Source organism: Felis catus, chromosome C1, assembly GCF_018350175.1.
Source record: "Felis catus isolate Fca126 chromosome C1, F.catus_Fca126_mat1.0, whole genome shotgun sequence".
NCBI lineage: Eukaryota > Metazoa > Chordata > Mammalia > Carnivora > Felidae > Felis > Felis catus.
The window spans coordinates 48,886,021-48,898,196 of record NC_058375.1 but is presented as its reverse complement, the minus strand read 5'-3'; the positions used below and the strand labels follow the sequence as shown (position 1 = coordinate 48,898,196).

At 41.4% G+C, this 12,176-nt stretch overlaps 1 protein-coding gene and 1 long non-coding RNA gene across 2 annotated transcripts in view; one reads left to right on the top strand and one right to left on the bottom strand.

The window, feature by feature from the left end:
* The window catches only part of LOC123379631, a 37,830-nt gene that overhangs the window by 20,048 nt on the left and 5,606 nt on the right, over positions 1–12,176 (bottom strand). The window lies entirely within an intron of this gene.
* The window catches only part of CYP2J2 (cytochrome P450 family 2 subfamily J member 2), a 28,689-nt gene continuing 26,757 nt past the window's right edge, over positions 10,245–12,176 (top strand). Inside the window, exon 1 of the mRNA XM_019839081.3 lies at positions 10,245–10,533. Within this exon, the coding sequence (XP_019694640.2) occupies positions 10,324–10,533 (210 nt within the window). The 5' untranslated portion in view covers positions 10,245–10,323. The remainder of the gene's footprint in view (positions 10,534–12,176) is intronic.

Sequence of the window (12,176 nt, the reverse complement as noted above, 5' to 3'; positions counted from 1 at the left end):
CATCCATTATCTCTCATATCTTAACAGCACCCGGTTTTCTTTTGGGAAATTACAGCTTCCCCACTGTGTCACACCATAATGGGATTGTAAATCAAGGCACCTGAATCCCCCAGCAAAGGAGCAAGTGCATAATCTAAGCTAGACCGGCAGGAATCTCAAATTTTGGAGCCCTGAGAGATGGGGAAAGGAGGTAGAGTTCATGCTTTCCAGCAGCACTAGATGGGATAGTGGAATGATTCCTGCAGCCTAGATGCCTACAGATATCTTCATGGGGTTCAGGGCAGGCTGCCCTAAAACATGCCGCTTTGGCATATTGATTGTTTTGAATTAAAATCACTTAAGAAACAGCCAGTGCAGTAAGGACACTCTGACTCTCCTCTGACCTCCTGAAAGCTTTAGGAAATAAATTCCTCATGTGAAATGAACCCTCCCTACACCTGGAGGGTAAGAGGACATTCTTATCACCAGATATAGGAAATTCACGGCCAAGAAGGCTGTACAAACAAATTTTGTAACTTCATCATTACAATTTGCTACCTCAAATGCAAACCCCTTTGAACTGTCAATTCTTCAAAAATTATTGTTTCTCTGTCTAAAAGGTATAAAAGCTGCTTTGGTCACTTCTTTGAGCTTCATATTCTTGGGGCTCCCCTAGGTACAAAATTAAATTTGCTTTTCTCCCATTGATCTGTCTTCTATCAATTTAACTATAATTCCAGCCAAAGGACCTGAAAGGAAAGAAGGGACATATATTCTTCCCCTTACAGGCTTTAATCCAGTCCCAGATTTTGTCCTGTTTTGAAGCCTCCTCTCTAAATCTTTAATTTTTTTTTAAATGTTTATTTATTTTTGAGACAGAGAGAGACAGAGCGTGAACAGGGGAGGGGCAGAGAGAGAGGGAGACACAGAATCAGAAGCAGGCCCCAGGCTCCAAGCCATCAGCCCAGAGCCTGACGGGGGCTCGAACTCACGAACCGTGAGATCGTGACCTGAGCTGAAGTCGGAAGCTCAACCGACTGAGCCACCCAGGCGCCCCTCCTCTCTAAATCTTTAAATGGTCCTCCAATCCTGTCCCTTTGTAAGTCTTCTAGAATTGGTTTTTGTTTGTTTGGTTTTTTTGCTTATAAGATTGTTTCTTTATTCTTAAGAATCAAATATTTAATTCTATTTATACATCATTTATATTTATATAAATATAATATATATATCATATAGTATATATTACATTATATATACTATATATTTGTATATAAATTTATATATATTTATATTGTACATATAATACACATGCAATATACATGCATCATCTTATCACTTCAATTTTTATCTCTAATAGCCAAAGAAATAATACCTTTATCATAGTAGCACTTCCATCCCCCCCCCCAATTTTTTCTGTATTTATCAGATATGCTGGATGAATAATATTTGTAAGTCATCTCAAAACTAAAAGGAACAAAAAACCTAAAAAATAATAACACAAAGGAAGGCAATAACTTACAAGTATATGCAGTCAGTGATACCATTTGCACATGCGTGTGTGTGCTCATGCGTGGTGGAATGAATTGGTACAGTTGTTCTGAGCATAGCAATAAGTGAGTTTGTGAAAGTTATTAAGTTGAAAGTTTCAAATTGAGTCATTTTAGTATCAGAGAATGTCAACTAAGTGCTGCAGAAAGTAAATGCTCCAGAGAGAAACTTCTTAAAGAATGGGGGAATGTAAGATAAAATAATAAAGATACTTCACAGATCAATTTCACCCTCTTTATCTCACTGGGGTGGCCCTGCGATTATTTTGAGGAGGACAATTAAAAACGGCCAGTCTCCATTTCAGTGCCAAAGAGAGTGCGTGCTGTTCAGAAAGCCCCAAAGCATTTCCAGAAAGCCCTACAGCTATTAAGAAACAAAACTAGGAATAGACTATGAGTTGTTGACCTATCACCTAATTCTCTTTTCCTTTTTTTTTAATTTTTTTTATTTTTTTAATGTTTATTCATTTTTGAGAGACAGAGAGAGACAGAGCATGAGCGGGGAAGGGGTAGAGAGAGAGGGAGACAGAATTTGAAGCAGGCTCCAGGCTCTGAGCTGTCTGTACAGAGCCTGACACACGGCTCGAACTCATGAACTGCGAGATCATGACCTGAGCCAAAGTCAGACTCTCAACCACGGAACCACCCAGGCACCCCTACTTCTCTTTTCTTTATACTATAGTTCCGTTTTATCTTTTTTCTCCCAGAATGTCAATCTTACAAAAGAATTATTCATAATACTCTCTTAGAATCTTCCCCTAGATTCACTAGTTTTTTAGGTTTTACTGCATTTGTGCTTGTTTTCCTTGCTTCCCTCCTCCTCAGCTTCCCCTCTCTTCCTGCCCTCCCCCCCTTTTCTGTTTATCTGAACCATTTGAGAATTAATTACAGGCAGCATAATATCTAACCTTAAACATTTTAGCCTGTATATACTAAAAAAAAAAAAAAAAAGGATGTTCCTACATAATCATAATAAACTATCACATTTAGAAAATTTAGCATTGAGGGGAGCTTGGGGGGCTTAGTCGGTTAGGTGTCTGACTTCTGCTCAGGTCATGATCTCACAGCTCACAGGTTCGAGCCCCATATCAGGCTCTGTGCTGACATCTCAAGAGACTGGAGCCTGCTTGGTATTTCATGTCTTCCTCTCTCTCTGCCCCTACCCCCCCTCAAAAATGAATAAACAAAATTTTTTTTTAAAAAAAATTTAGCATTGATACAATGAAAAGTTCTGTCATTTGAATAGATTGTTTTCTTAAAGCAGTTTTAGGTTTACAGAAAACTGAGCAGATACTACAGAGTTCCCACATACACCATTCTCCCCCTCACTCGGTCTCCCCTGGTACTCACATCTGAACATCTTGATACATCTGTTATAATTGATGAGCCAGTATTGATACATTATCATTAACTGAAGTCCCAGGTTTACACTAGGGTTTACTCTGTGTTCTACAGGTCTATGGGTTTTGACAAATGCATGCCATGTATCCAATTACAGTATCGTACAGAATAATTTCACTGCCCTAAAAATCCTCTGTGCTTCACCTGTTCACTGCCTACTTCCATCCCCCAAACCCCTGGTAACCACTGATCTTGTTACTGTCTCCATACTTTTTGCCTTTTCCATTATGTCATGCGGTATGTAGGCTTTTAAGACTGGTTGCTTTCACTAAAAATAAGTATTTAAGTTTCTTCCATGTCTTTTTGTGGCTTGATAGCTAAAATCTTTTTATTGCTACATAATATTTCATTGTATCCACAGATCACAATTTGCTTATCCGTTCACCTTTTGAATATTTCAGTTGCTTTCCGGGGTTGGCAAATATGTGTAAAGCTGCTATAAACATTTACGGGCAGGCTTTTGTTTGGACATAAGCTTTCAGTTCATTTGGATGAATACCTAGGAGCATGATTGCTGGATCCTATGGGGAGCCTATCTTTAGCTTTGTAAGAAACTGCCAAAATATCTGCCAAAGTGGCTGTACTATTTTGTACAACCACGAGCAATGAATGAAAGTTCCCGTTGCTCCACATCCTTACCACCATTTGGTATTGTAGTGTTTTTTTGTTTGTTTTTTTTTTTATGTCGTAGGTTTGCAGTGGTATCTTATTATTGCTCAAATGTGCAATTCCCAGAGACATATAATGTCAAGGAGCTGTTCATACGCTATCTGTATATCTTCTTTGGCGAGGTGTCTGTTCAGATCTTTTGCCCACTTTGTAATTGGGTTGTACTGTTGAGTTTTACGAATTCTTTGTATACTTTGGATATATTTAATAGGGTATATTTTGTGAAGATATTTTCTCCTAGTCTGTGGCTTGACTTTCTGTTCTTTTTTTTTTTAATTTTTTTAATGTTTTTATTTATTTTTGAGACAGAGAGAGACAGAGCATGAGCAGGGGAGGGGCAGAGAGAGAGAGGGAGACACAGAAGCCAAAGCAGGCTCCAGGCTCCGGGCTGTCAGCACAGAGGCCGACGTGGGGCTCGAACTCACAGACTGTGAGATCATGACGTGAGGCGAAGTCGGACACCCAACCGACTGAGCCACCCAGGCGCCCCAATGACTTTCCATTCTCTTAAGAACATCCATCACAGAGCGATTTTTTTAGATTTCAATGAAGGGCAACTTAACTTTTTCTTTCATAGATTGTGCTTTTGCTATTGGATCTAAAACAGGATTGTCTTCGGTGGCCACAAGATGACTAGGTTTCCACACCCAGCTGCCAAATGTTAAAAGTTTATAGAGGCTTTAACTGGCTTCAGCCATATATACCATCCAGATAGTCTCAACACCACACTTATAAAGTTGTATCCTTGGGGTAGCTTCTGGGAGCAGGGAAGGCAAGCCAGCTGCACATTCCAAGGACAGGGGAGGGGATGTGGAGATCTTACCTAGATCCAGCTCTAGGGTCAATTGGCACTCACGTCTTCTCGATAACCCAGCCCCATAATCCACAGGGGAAGATTTGATCCCATGTCCTGAAACAATTGCCCGAATCCCATGTCCCGAAACAATTGTAACAAGTTGCAAGACTGGAGTCACCGTGTTTCTTTTGTGAAGGTGTTTAATATTCTCAGAACTTAGCTCATATCCTTCCAATGAGGAATGAAGGATCCCAGCTGAACAGCCAGAGTCTGAAGGGATGATGTGAAAACAGACAAGGAGGCAGACACTGAAGAGGATAAAGTCAGTAAGATGATCAAAAGTGAGAACAAAATTCGATCTAAAAAATAGCTACCTAAATATTTCCTGGAACACCAGTTCCTGAGTGAGACCAGCAAGGGTTCAGCTTGGTTCAACAAGCATTAGACAACCTGGAGTTTTAATTTTTTTTTTTCAACGTTTATTTATTTTTGGGACAGAGAGAGACAGAGCATGAAGGGGGGAGGGGCAGAGAGAGAGGGAGACACAGAATTGGAAACAGGCTCCAGGCTCTGAGCCATCAGCCCAGAGCCTGATGCGGGGCTCGAACTCACGGACCGCGAGATCATGACCTGGCTGAAGTCGGACGCTTAACCGACTGTGCCACCCAGGCGCCCCGACAACCTGGAGTTTTATAAACCAGGGTAAAACTTACCCCGGGATAAAGGATAATGCCTGGCAAGTGGCAGAGGACAGATTGCTGGTAATATTTTATTTCCTGTTCTGTGTGCTACTTATACAGGATGAGTTAACTTTCTGCAAATTCACTGAGCTGTGCACTTATCATTTGTGCACTTTTCTGGGTATATGATAAACTTCAACAAGTGATTTAAAAGCTTTTCACACCATAATCCCAGGGCAAAAGGGGCTACTCGCCATGCATTCACGTAAATAAGAGAGGCATTTTAAATGTGCCTCACTGTAGAAAAATGATCAGTTTTTCTAGAATTAAAATTTGAACATCAACCCATTAAAAAGTTATATATAACTCAAAGGGTATCACGTAGCATCGGATGGCTTTATCTTTCACGAAATGGTATCTACCCATTACCTGCAAAGAACAGAAAATAAGAATAATTTTTTAAAGGGTATGTGGTATACATCCATCTCTATATATCTAACTCTGTTTTCCCTGGAGGACTCATAAAATCATAGAAGCTCAGGGGCGCCTGGGTGGCGCAGTCGGTTAAGCGTCTGACTTCAGCCAGGTCACGATCTCGCGGTCCGTGTGTTCGAGCCCCGCATCAGGCTCTGGGCTGATGGCTCAGAGCCTGGAGCCTGTTTCCGATTCTGTGTCTCCCTCTCTCTCTGCCCCTCCCCCGTTCATGCTCTGTCTCTCTCTGTCCCAAAAATAAATAAAAACGTTGGAAAAAAAATTTAAAAAAAAATCATAGAAGCTCAGTGTTAGAGAGTCTTAAAGCCCTTCTAATCCAACATTCCTCGTGACAGTTACATTCTTCTCCAGATAACCTATTGTGATTTCTCTTTGAATGATGCTGGTGACAACTCCTTCGTACCCTGCTTCACAGTTGCTATAATCTATTTTCTTGTAAGTGATAGTGAAACATGAGTACATGTCTTTGAATAAAAAGACTGGGGTTCCTATTTTCACAGTGTCACTTAATCTGCTTTTGTGGGCTTTGGCAAAACACTTCGCTGCTCTGAACTTACTGGACCATCTGCAAAATGGGAATAATAACTTCACTTTAGAGAGAGCGTTGTGAAAATAGATTCAGCTACAAGTTCTGAAATATCTAGTACCTCACAAGTGTGAAATCTCATCTATACTGATCAGTCTCCTCAGGACACATTGCACTGAAGTTCTTACCTACAATGATCTGAACACAAGCTTTGTGAAGGGAATATTGCATGCATTTGTTTCTCAAATGTGCCCTTTCTCAAAAGTGCCCTTTCACTTAAGTATGAAGATTTTCCCCTGTTTTTCTTCCAGAAGGTTTATAGTTTCAGGTCTTATGTTTAATTCTTTAATCCAGTTTGGGTTAATGTTTGTATATGATGTAAGATGAGGGTCCGATTTCATTCTTTTGCAGGTAGATCTTGTTTTCCCAATACCCTTTATTGAAGAGACTATCCTTTCCCCATTGTGTACATCTGGCACCCTTGATGAAGATCATTTGACCATCTGTATGCAGGTTTGCTTCTGGGCTATGACGTTCCATTCGTTAGCATATCTGTTTTTTATGCCACTATAGTACTTTATTAATTGCTATAGCTTTATCAGAAGTTTTAAAATCAAGAAATGTGAGCCCACCAGCTTTGCTCTTCCTTCTCAAGATTGTTTTTGGCTATTTGGGGTCCTTTGTGGTTCCATGTGAATTATGCTATTATATTTTCTGTTTCTGTAAAAAAAAAAAATGCCATTGGGACTTTGATGGGAATCACATTGAATCACTTTGGGTAGAACGGACATTTTAACAGTATCAGGTCTTCCCATCCATGAACATGGGGTGTCTTTCCACTTATTTGTGTCTTTTTAAATTGCTTTCAACAATGTTTTATAGTCTTCAGTGTGGAGGCCTTTTGCTTCCTTGCTTAATTCCTTTTTTCGTGTGTTTATTTACTTTTAAGACAGTGCAAGTGGGGGAGGGGCAGAGGGAGGGGGAAGGAGGATCCAAAGTGGGCTCTGTGCTGACAGCAGTGGGACTATGTGGGGCTTGAACTCATCAACTGTGAGATCATGACCTGAGCTGAAGTCGGACACTTAACCAACTGAGCCACCCAGGTACCCTGCTTCCTTGTTTTATTCCCAAGTGTTTTGTTCTTTTTTTTTTTTTTAATGTTTATTTATTTATTTATTTTGGAGAGAGAGAGGGCAGGGGAGGGGCAGAGAGAGAGGGAGACAGAGAATCCAAAGAAGGCTCTGTGCCATCGGCACAGAGTCCAATGGGGGCCTGAACTCACAAACCATTAGATCATGCTCTGAGCTGAAGTCGGGAGCTTAACTGACTGAGCCACCCAGGTGCCCCTGTTTTATTCTTTTTTAAGCTAGACTAATATTATCTCTTTCATGATGGCATAATCTTATATATAGAAAACCCTAAAGATTTCACACAAAAAACCGTTAGAATTAACAAATGAATTCATCAGAGCTGCAGGATACAGAATCAATCGGTTGCATTTCGGGGAGCCTGGGTGGCTCAGTCAATTAAGCATTGGACTTCAGCCCAGGTCATGATCTCACAGTTCATGAGTTCAAGGCCTGCATGGGGCTCTAAGGTGTCAGCACAGAGCCTGCTTTGGATCCTCTGTCTCCCCGCCCCGTGCTCTTCTCTCTGCCCTTCTCCTGCTTGCACTCTCTCTCTCTCAAAAATAATAAATTTTAAAAAAAATTAAAAAAAATCACAAAAATCTGTTGCATTTCTATACCCTGACAACAGTCTAAAAGAGGTCATTTTTTTATCCACTCTGACAGACTTTGTTTTTTAATGAGTGTATTTAGACCACTGACATTTAAAGTGGTTATTGATACAGTTGTATGGATATCTACCACATGCATTGCTGTTTTTTACTCCTTGCGCTTGATTTTTGTTCCTATTTTTGGCTTCAATTGCCTCGGCCTTTTCTGGTTTTAACTGAGCATTTTATACAATTCCATTTTCTTTGCTGTCTCAAGCAGATCAATTACATTTCTTTTTTTTAGTTAAGCGGTTGCCCTAGAATTTACAACACACATGTCCAAATGACCCAAATCCACTTTCAAATAACACTGTGCTGCTTCATTAGTGGTGCAGGTACCTCATAATGGTTTTCCTACTGCCTTCCCTTACAGCATTTCATCATTCATATCACTTATTTATAAGCTATAATCACTGAATACATTGCTGCTATCTTTATTTTGATCAACTGTTATTAGATAAATTAAGAATAAGAAAAACACAAGATTTATATTACCTTCGTTAATTTCTTCTCTAATGCCCTCCCTTTCTTTCTGTCGACCTGAGTTCCTGACCTATAACTTTTTACTTCTTTAGGAAGAACTTATTCTAACATTTCTTGTAAGACAGTTCTACTGGCAGAAAACTCTCTCAATTTTTTGTTTGAAAAAATGACTACTTCTCATTCGTTTTTTACAAAAGCTTACTAAGTTAGGATTCACTTTTATAAAAGTATATCAGCAAATATTAAAATGTTATACTTGCTATTTTAATACTATGATACAAACACAAGACACAAAATATCCAGTATTAAATACTGATCTCCTTTGCCTGACTCTTTTTAAATATTGAGTATATTTTATAGAAAGGAATTTTTAGAGTTTAGCCAATACTTATATTATGTATTATTGTTCCTCACCAAAATCTTCATGAAATCTAAGAAGTTGGTATTAAAGTAGCTATTTTTTCTTCTTCTTGAATATTCTAAATGCCAGTTTAGATCAGCATTCAGATTTCCAGGGCATCAGAGATATATTAATACAGGACACACGAACATTTTTTGGCACATTTAAGTTTGTTTTCAGTATGACAGAAAGGCCTTCAACTTTCAGATAATGGGGAAGAAACATCCTAAGCAAATATAAAAGATTGGTGGGCCAAGTTACTTCCTAGCAAAAGTAATACATCACTTCAATCAATTTTTACACTACATTCTTAAAAGCATTTGAAAAACACTTGTGTCTTCTAATTGTTGATGCACTCATGTGGTGGAAAATTAGACAAGTAATAGAAATCTTTGTTTTCAAATAAGTGGTCTTAATTTTTCTTCTTAGAGAAGTTTAAAGCAGCTTATCATAAACATATGCAAACTATCAATTTTTGTGGCTTTCAGGTAAAGTCCAACACTTGGCTCATACAGAGTGTATGAGAAGAGGTTCTGATTCGGGAAAGGCAGAAAACAGATTATCCTATCCTACGCAGACTGTTTATCTACATGTTAAGTACATGGGGGATGCGCTATAGTACTCCAGGACTATGCTTCCTGTTTTGAGGACGGTGAGACACAGGTAGCACGCACGGGAGTGCATGGGAAGTTGGAACCTGGGGCCTTACCACCGTGTTGGGGCTTCAGAAGGGAAATCTAACAAGGCGTACCCAAAAGGAGGACTAAAACACCTTCTTCCAATGTTAATTTAGCCCCTGTTGAAGACCTAGGCTCAGTGCTGGAGGCTCTGATGCAACGCTTTTTCGTCTTCAAAGAGTTACAAATGCAGGCTCTTGTTCCGAGGTGCTGCGGACCAGTGGATTTATTTATCCACCACGTGTATGCCACTTAACCTCTCCGTGTCAGTTTCCTCCACGGCAGGACGGAAGTAAAAAGAGCATCTCTTGCGTAATTTGGTCAGAATGAAACGCTTCACGTACAGACGCGAGGGTGCTGCCTGGCATTCAGCGAGGCGCCCAAGAAATGCCAAGTGCTGCCCTTATCAGTCCTGTTCACCCGGCAAGATTCCAACGTTTGGATGAGAGAGGGCGATTGAAAAACACTGAGCTCCAGTGCCTGTGGCGTTCTCGGGGAGATGCACCACAAACCCAAGATCCCCAGTGGTCTCAGACTGAGACGCGCTTTCTAAACAGAGAAGAACAACGCGCCTGGCCTGGCCTGTTCCAGACGCGCTGCGCGGGGCCGCCCACGACTTCGGTGCCAGGCTCTCCGGAGCGCAGCGCGCCGGGCCGGGGGCCGGGGTCCGGGGAAGGAAGCAGGGGAAGAGGAAGTTCACTGGGCGCGGCAGCAGGCGGGCGGGGCCAAGAGCCGGGACCGTGCAGGCGGGCGGGGCGCAGTGGGGGAGCTCGGCGCGGCAGGGGCGGGGCGCGGCGGAGTCGGGGGCGGGCCGGCAGTGCCGCGAGCTCGGCTGCAGGGACCGGCGGGGACGTCGCCTGCTCCGAGCTCAGCCGAGCGAGAGGACTTTGCGAGCCATGCTCGCGGCTGTGGGCTCCCTGGCGGCCGCCGTCTGGGCAGTGCTGCATCTGCGCACGGTCCTGCTGGGTGCCGTCGCCTTTCTGTTCTTTGCTGATTTCCTCAAAAGACGGCGCCCCAAGAACTACCCACCGGGCCCCGTACCCCTGCCCTTCGTGGGCAACTTCTTCCATCTGGACTTTGAGCGGTCGCACCTGCAGCTTCAGCGGGTAGGAGCGGGTGAAGGTGCCCTGACCCTGACCTGCGGGACAGGGGCCGTCCCGGGGATCGAGGGCGGGAGGCTGGGGGGCTGTGCAGCTAATGCAGGGACCCTGGTAAACCCTGCTTTGAGCCCCGGTTTCCCAATGGTCAGCTGGCATGATTACACCTGCCCTTTCTAGAAGTGAAATAATAGTCACTGTTTACTATTAAAGGATGCCAGACTTGCTACATTCTTTATTGTGTATCTTGTGAAATGTTACTGGAACAGCGTATTTAGGATATGATCACTTTGTCCTTTTTAATATTTTTATCGTTGGGGGAAAAAAACGCTGTACTTACCTTCTTTGAGGCTGTGTTTACTGAGTGTAAAATGGTGACAGTACTACCTAAATCCTCACCCCTTTTCAATAACTGAGCCCCTCGCTTTCAATCTCTTCTCCCTGCGATCTGCTGTCACTAAAGTAATCGTTGTAAAATGTCATTCCTCGGCTTAAATTTTCTTAGTGCTTCCCACTGCTTTCCAGAGTGAGGACTTATCTGGGAGCCCCTTGGAACTCTTTCTGACCTTTTTATAATCATATCCATATAATATCCATATAATCTTTCCACCTTTTTATAATCATATCCCGCCAGGGCTCCTTAACCCTGGCTCCTCTGATTTACTTAAAATTCCCTCCAACATCCAAACTTCTCCCAAGAATCCTCAGCTGGTTTCCTACCACTCAGCACAGGCACCTAGCTGAATGACAACACTGTGATAGGTGGATGTGAAGGTTAAATAAAAACAATGGTCAGACATGGCTTTTACTAGGTGCACAGTATTAGTCCCCTTTCCCTAGACATGCCTGGAGCACTTTAAACTCATGTCTATACTCCAGTACAGAGGGAGAAGGTTTTATCACCTTCTTGGAGAAACACCCAGTTGGTAACACTAAGTGACAGGATTAGTCACAGAATTTTAAAGCGAGGCTCCTAAACCTATACCCGTGTTTAAGAAATGTGTTGTTCAGTTTCCAAGCATTTGGAAATTCTCCTGCTTGCTTTCTGTTAATGATTTTTCAGTTTGTTGCCATTATGGTGAAAGGACATAGTTTGTCTAATTTCAGGTCTTTTAAATTTGTTAAAGTTGGTTTAATGACCCAAGATACAGTCCCATGCATGCTTGAAAAAAAAAAAAAAGTATTCTACAATTTGGGGGGGTAAGTGTTCTGTATATATCAATTAGATATCATTGGATGATCCTGTTAATTTCTTCTACACTCTGACCTCTTATCTACCAATTCTATTAATCACTACGAGAAGCATGTTGAAGTCTCCAACTCTAGCTGAAGGTTTGTCTATTTTCCAATTCCATTCTGGTAGTTTTTCCTTTATGTATTTGCCATTTCTGTTATTTGGTGCATACACATTAAAATTATTATATCATCTTAGTGAATCGACTCTTTTATTATTATGTAATATCCCTCCTTATGTCTGGTGATTTTTATTGCCCGAACTTTAGCTGATATGATGTGACCACACCAGCTATCTGTTGATGATTATTTGCATGGTATATGCTTCTTCATACTTTCGCTTTTAACCTGTTTGTATCATTATATTTGAAATCAGTTTCTTGTAGACAGCATATAGGTGGGTCATTTTTTTTTTTTTC